Source organism: Geospiza fortis, unplaced genomic scaffold (assembly GCF_000277835.1).
Source record: "Geospiza fortis unplaced genomic scaffold, GeoFor_1.0 scaffold112, whole genome shotgun sequence".
Classification (NCBI taxonomy): Eukaryota; Metazoa; Chordata; class Aves; order Passeriformes; family Thraupidae; genus Geospiza; species Geospiza fortis.
In genome coordinates this window covers 28549834-28555999 of record NW_005054298.1, presented here as the reverse complement: position 1 = coordinate 28555999, position 6166 = coordinate 28549834, and the positions used below count along the sequence as shown (strand labels likewise).

General features: G+C 36.3%; 1 protein-coding gene across 2 annotated transcripts in view; it reads left to right on the top strand.

The window, feature by feature from the left end:
- Positions 1-6166, top strand: part of GLS (glutaminase) — a 50684-nt gene that overhangs the window by 3284 nt on the left and 41234 nt on the right. For both annotated transcript variants that reach the window (XM_005415972.3, XM_031059052.1), the window contains exons 3-5: positions 2531-2660; positions 3386-3465; positions 5088-5251. In XM_005415972.3, the coding sequence (XP_005416029.2) occupies positions 2531-2660; positions 3386-3465; positions 5088-5251 (374 nt within the window). The remainder of the gene's footprint in view (positions 1-2530; positions 2661-3385; positions 3466-5087; positions 5252-6166) is intronic.

The window sequence follows — 6166 nt, the reverse complement described above, 5'->3', positions numbered from 1 at the left end:
TAGGGAAGCAGTAATAAGCAATCTGAGTCAGAACTAGAAAAATAATGGATAAACCTAACAAGGTGGTAAAGGAAACAAAGTGATCCTAACTTTGTGCTAAAGAACAAAGATGCAGTTTCCAAAACCCCTCAGTGTTGCTTTCAAAGTTGATTATACAAGTCACTGACAGTTAATATTGATCATAAGACTTGCAGCCTAATCTTCCTAAGCAAAATGTATCAGGAAAAATTTATAGTTTGAAATGACATTTTTTAAAGTGAGGCAAGAAATGCTTGGATTGGGGTTTGGCAAGAGAGTTCTGGGTTTTTTTTTTAGGCTGAGATTGTAAAGTTTGTTGAAATGGAAGAATGTAAAGTAGGACTTTTTAGGGTACCTATCCTGAGCACCACTAAACTATGTGAGAGATAAGGGCCAAGTTGTTGACAATATTTGACTGTAGAAAGGTCTTTATTTATCAGTATAATTATTTACTTAAATTCTTCCCTGTGATCTTTTCCTATTACTCCACTTCTTCAGAGCCAGTCATCTTCCATCTACCTGGAACATAATTAGTTAATTACTTCGGTGGGGGGAGATGTCAGCTGCAGAATTTTAGAGGCTGTCTTGGCTCATCTCCTGGCTGACTGAAAGCTGTCAATCCTGTTTACTGTCCTGTTAAAGGGAGACCCAAGAACTCCGTTGTTTTGTCTGTGCACCTATTGTTCTGAATGCCCATCTAGATTACTTGAACCCTTGTATTTAATTTAGTCTGTGAATTCAAACTATTTGCTTGGTTTAAGGAGTAAATACCCAGGATAAATACCCAGACAATGACCATGGCAGAGTCTGGGAAAAATTGGTGACAATAAGCAATGTCCTTCACTAGCACAGCCATTTCTGTAGTGAGGAGTTTTAATCCTTACATTAAAAGGATTGAACTGCTGGAGTGGGCATCATAGGCTTGGTGTAAATTTTAAGTATATAAATGCCCTTCTTGTTTCAGAAACATAATGTGATCTTAAGAGAACTGTATTTAAGTGCATACTGCCTTCTTGTTTTCCATACTTTGTATTGAATTGTTCTAAAAGGTTTGGGTGAACTTCAGATTTTTGTTTTCTCTTATAGGAGTTCTTAATGGTGCTCAGGTAGTACAGACAATGTAGAAGTGCATCTGAAGTTTGAACTTAGTGCATGTTATGTTGTTAGTCCTTCTGCACATAGCTGCCCTCAGTGTTATTAATTACTTTTGAAAAGGGGTTTTGCACCTGGACTAGGTGACTGTAATTGGAAGCTGCTGGGAACAAAAGCAAACAGCAGTTTTTGCAAGATACAGAAAAAAAAAGACAGATTGCAACAAAAACAACTCAACTGCAATTTTCACACAGGCTAAGAAGGCAGCGTATTACAGACAGCAGTTTGTAAGGTGACAGTACATCGGAAACTCAGTTTCTCTTTCACTTTCAGAGAGTAGTGCTTATCACCATTTGAAATGGATATCAGTAGAATTTAAGATAAAGCCCTCGAAGTAGGAGGAGTTTAAAGGCTTAGAAAAAGAGGGGGGATTCAAAGGGAAGATAATTCGTAGCATGTGCCTAGATGTTCTTAACTTTCCATTTGCCTGCATTAATAGTATGTGTCTGCTTCTGTCAACAGTGCCAGAAGGCACGGTGTGAAGGTGTTAACTGTTTGTTTGCTGTTAAACCTGCCTTTGTCCTCCTTGCCTGGGGATGGGGCTGTTAATACCTTTTATCAGGTCATATTTCAGCTGACTTGATAATGGCTGCCAATTGCTCTCCTCTCTCACCCACAGACGCACCACTTTCAGTATGTCTCAGTTTGTGTTTTCATCCTTCCTTCTGTTTGTCCTAGATAAGTCTTTTCCTTTTTACCTCATCGTTTTTTCGCTGTCCCAGATGGGCTGACGTTCAGAGGGTGTGCCCGATAGTGTAACTGTGTTTTCTGGGCTAAAAGGCAACCGGGATTCCTTGAGTGATGGAGATTTGAAAGAAGAAACTTGCAGTACTGCTCACTATTGACTTTTGCTTAGTGCAGGAGATGTTATCAAGTTTTTCCAAAGACTTTTTTTCTTATTAAGAATGGAATCACATTCCAGTTTGGTCTATTGGCAGCGTTCTCACCTCAGTTGTTGGTGAAGGGTTGAAGTGAGAGAAAGAAACCCCGAACCTCCCAAGTCTGATTTAACTCTGAAATTAGCACTTTTTTAGACAAGGTCTGGGTTAGATAAACTTCAGATAGTTTGATACCAAGAATTGGATGCTTTAGATCCCTTTTGCAAGCTGAGGTGCTACTTGAAGGCAGATTGAGAATACCTTTTGCAGTACAGCTTCACAGTTGAAACTTCAAAAGACAGCCTTAAGTAGAAAGGAATAAAAATGCATGCAGTAAAGCTATTACAACTAATTTAAAAAATGGAGTGGCAAATTGGAAAAGTAATATAGACTCCACTTAGGCATTTAGCTTCAAGGGACTGAAGGTCTTTTTTTCACACTACATTGTCAAAGTACTAATAAATGTTTTTAACTTTTTGCAGGTGTGTACAGAGTAATATTGTGTTGCTTACTCAAGCTTTCAGAAGGAAGTTTGTCATTCCAGATTTTATGTCGTTTACTTCCCATATTGATGAGCTATATGAAAGTGCTAAAAAACAATCTGGAGGAAAGGTAATATCTTTGTAAATTCAACTTCAAACTTCTGTAGATTTTCAGTATTAACCAAATGCATCATTTGTTAAGTAGACAGATTTTTCTTAACATTTTTAGCAAAATTAAACTGGTAACTTGATGAAAGAGTTTTGAACTTCAGTTATGCCTGCAGTTTGTAAACTGTGTTAGAAATACAGTTCACAGCCTCTAAGAATCTTGTAGCATTTTGATGTTGGAATATGAAAATAGCATTATTCTTTCTTTATTTTACATAAACTATAAAGCTGCTGAATAATTTATCAGACTACAGTTAGGCTGTAGAAAAATTATGCAGCTCTGCACATCTGTCTGGATTGTGTGATGAAAGGAATTGTTAATACTGCACATTCGTTAGTAAATAAAATTTATTCTGGTGCTTATTTTCAATAAATCAGTTGAAAAATATCAGACTGTGTTACAAACTAAAAATTTTACATTATTTGAAAATGATGGACATGCTGTTATACAGAACACAGATACCTGTCTGAATATGCCGAAAATTTTACTTAGAAAAAATGTTTTCTTTGATAATGATCTAGTGAATATAGTAATTTCTAATGAAATTTTAGGTATACCAGGTGATAATTTGTAGACTAAATCAGTTGTACCTTGTGTATTCTTTCCATTGATATTTATTTTAATTAAAGTAGAGTTAAGTATTTTGGATATTGTAATGTGTCTCTCTTCATTTCACGCTGTGATAGGTTGCTGACTATATTCCTCAACTGGCCAAGTTCAGCCCCGATTTGTGGGGGGTGTCACTTTGCACCGTGGATGGACAGAGGTATATTATAACTTCTACATTTTGTAACTTCTACATTTTGTTCTTGGAGTAGTTGAAGGGAAGTTAGAGGCAATGCTTCTGTAGCAATAATATTTGGAAGTGAAGAGCTTTGTCTAGTAGTACCTGTGCATCAGGCTATGTAACTTTCTGTGTAGGTCACAATGTACTTAAGTGTTAGCTCCTTGTCTGCATTTTAATGTTTCCACTGTAACATTGTTACATAATCTGCGTGTCACTGACAAAATGCAGATTCATGTTCTTTAGAAAGAAAATGAAGGTGTGGGAACTGGACAGAGCTGAATACAATTTTGCTTTTCAGGTTTATCAAGCTTTTCCCTGTAAGGGTGTATGTAGTTCTTAGATCTGGTCAGAGTGATTTTATTTTTCTCAGTATCAGTAACTCAGAGTAGCAGAGACAGATAGGAGCCTAGATGTAAAGGGATACCTTGCACCATCTAGCTGAGAAGGAACATGAGCTCTGTGTCTCCCTTTGTGAGTACACAATGCAAGGTGCTCATCAGCTCTGCTGGCCTGCAGTTTGCTGTGGTCCTACTGCAGGTTCTGGAAACTGCAATTTTTTGGTGCTGTGTTTGTGAATGGGGCGTTCCTGAGAGCATCAGACTTGCTTCTGGTGACTGTGGCTTGGAGTTCATTTTGGAGTTCATTTTGCCATGATCTGTTGAGATCCATATGTTTGCTTATAATTAGCCATATGTTCTGTAATCTCAGAGGAGGAGCTGTAAAAGTGAGCAGAAGTATTTTTTTATCTCCCTGTTTAAGTGTCTGAATTAGAATCTATTAATAGTAAAAAACCTTATACTTTAAATTGACATTTTGCTTTGTTTTGGATATTATGTGCTAATGAAAGTTGTTATAATGTTAATTTTTGTAATGCTTAATGTTGTGTAATGTTAGCTTTTATAATGCCAGAATGATATTGTGATTTTCACTGAAGCCTTCTAGTGTTTTCTGCAAAGAACAGAAGCAAATCCACTCCTGATTTTGCCATCAGACAAGTGACTGCTGCAAGCCTTTTGCTCTCTCTAGATGTGGCATATGCTGCTTGCGTGAGTCATTCTTGGTGCAGTCTGACATAGATGCTGGAAGTAAACTTTCCAACAGATAGCATGTAATAAGTGCTATATCTTTGCCATTATTAAAGGAAATGTAAATATGGCCATTTGATAATTGTTCTCAAATGGCAGAACCAAGCTGTATCTCATCTTTGTTTATACAGACATAAATCAGTATAGTGGCTCTATCTGGGTCAGCATTACCCAGCTGAGTATGTGGGTTGCAATTGAGTAGGATAAGTGTAAGACTAAAGGTTTGAAGTGATTTTTTGCTCTGGTACAAACCCATTTCTGACTTGTTTTTATTTTGTTACCTCTGCAGTAGTCAGCAACTGACTTTGTTATGCTTGGCTTATGGAGTCAGTTGCTAAAACCTCTAAATCTCATTGTTATGTTCTTTAAAATCAGACTTAGTAAAAATATGCTTTGGCTTTTTGGGATGTTTTTGTTAATAGTCCTTGTAGTTGAAGAATAGATGAAGCATTTAGCCCTCTACTGCCACAGCTGACAAACAGGAAATTTCAAGCCTGTTCATCTGTGTTTTCCCAGGCATTCTGTGGGTGATACCAAAGTTCCATTTTGTCTCCAGTCCTGTGTGAAGCCTTTGAAATATGCGATTGCTGTCAATGATCTTGGCACAGAGTATGTGCACAGATATGTTGGTAAAGAGCCTAGTGGATTAAGATTCAACAAATTGTTCCTGAATGAAGATGGTAAGAGATACATTATACTTAATAATGTAAATACTCAGGTTTAGAAAATTATGAGGCAAGCCTACACATTTTTTTCAGTCTTTCATTTTACTATATCTTCTTAAATATTATATTTCTATATTTTGTCTTATTACTAGGCAGTGTCCCAGAATAGTTTGCTATCAGCAAGGTAGACTTGGTCACTTTTGCCCAATTTAGAATGCTAGTGAAAGATGGTTTTTTGCTTCTATTCTATTTGCTAGTTACTAAGTTGTAGGAAAACCTGAAGAGTTTCAACAGTGCAAGCATTTCAGTTTTATTTTTGCTTAGTTGAGTTGGTAGCAAGGGTTTCTTAATCATGGCTTCTGCAAAATGGTGGTGAAAGAATCAAAGATGTTACATTGATTTTAAAAAACATATCACTGCTCAGCCTTCTGAGAAACAGGTGCTGGTGCCAAAGGCCAGCACTGACTGGTTTCCAAAAGGCAAAATCTTCCCACAGTTTATTCTAAATGGAATTTGGCTACTGATTCAAAACAATGTTTTTGGTTTTTTTTTCCCTGTGGCAGGATTATTTTAGCAAGAATTTCTCCTACCTAGATGATTTCTTTTTCATATTATATTAATTTTTAAGCATGGAAATGGTTTTTTTTTATTTTATGGGAAAAATTTGAGAAGGATGACTCATGTAGCCTTAGAGGAAATACTGGATGTTATCTGTGAAACACAAATGTTTCTTCTAGTGGGTCTGTCTCAGTAAAAGAACAGACAATGTTTCCGTTGCCATGGTATTACAATTAATATTTAATTACCAGCATAAGGCTTGGATGACATTTTTGTCAAGGACTGTATTGAATTCTGACTTAAATATCTGTAGTATTAATATATTAATGATACCTAATTATATTTATTATGTTTAAACACATGCAAGTGATT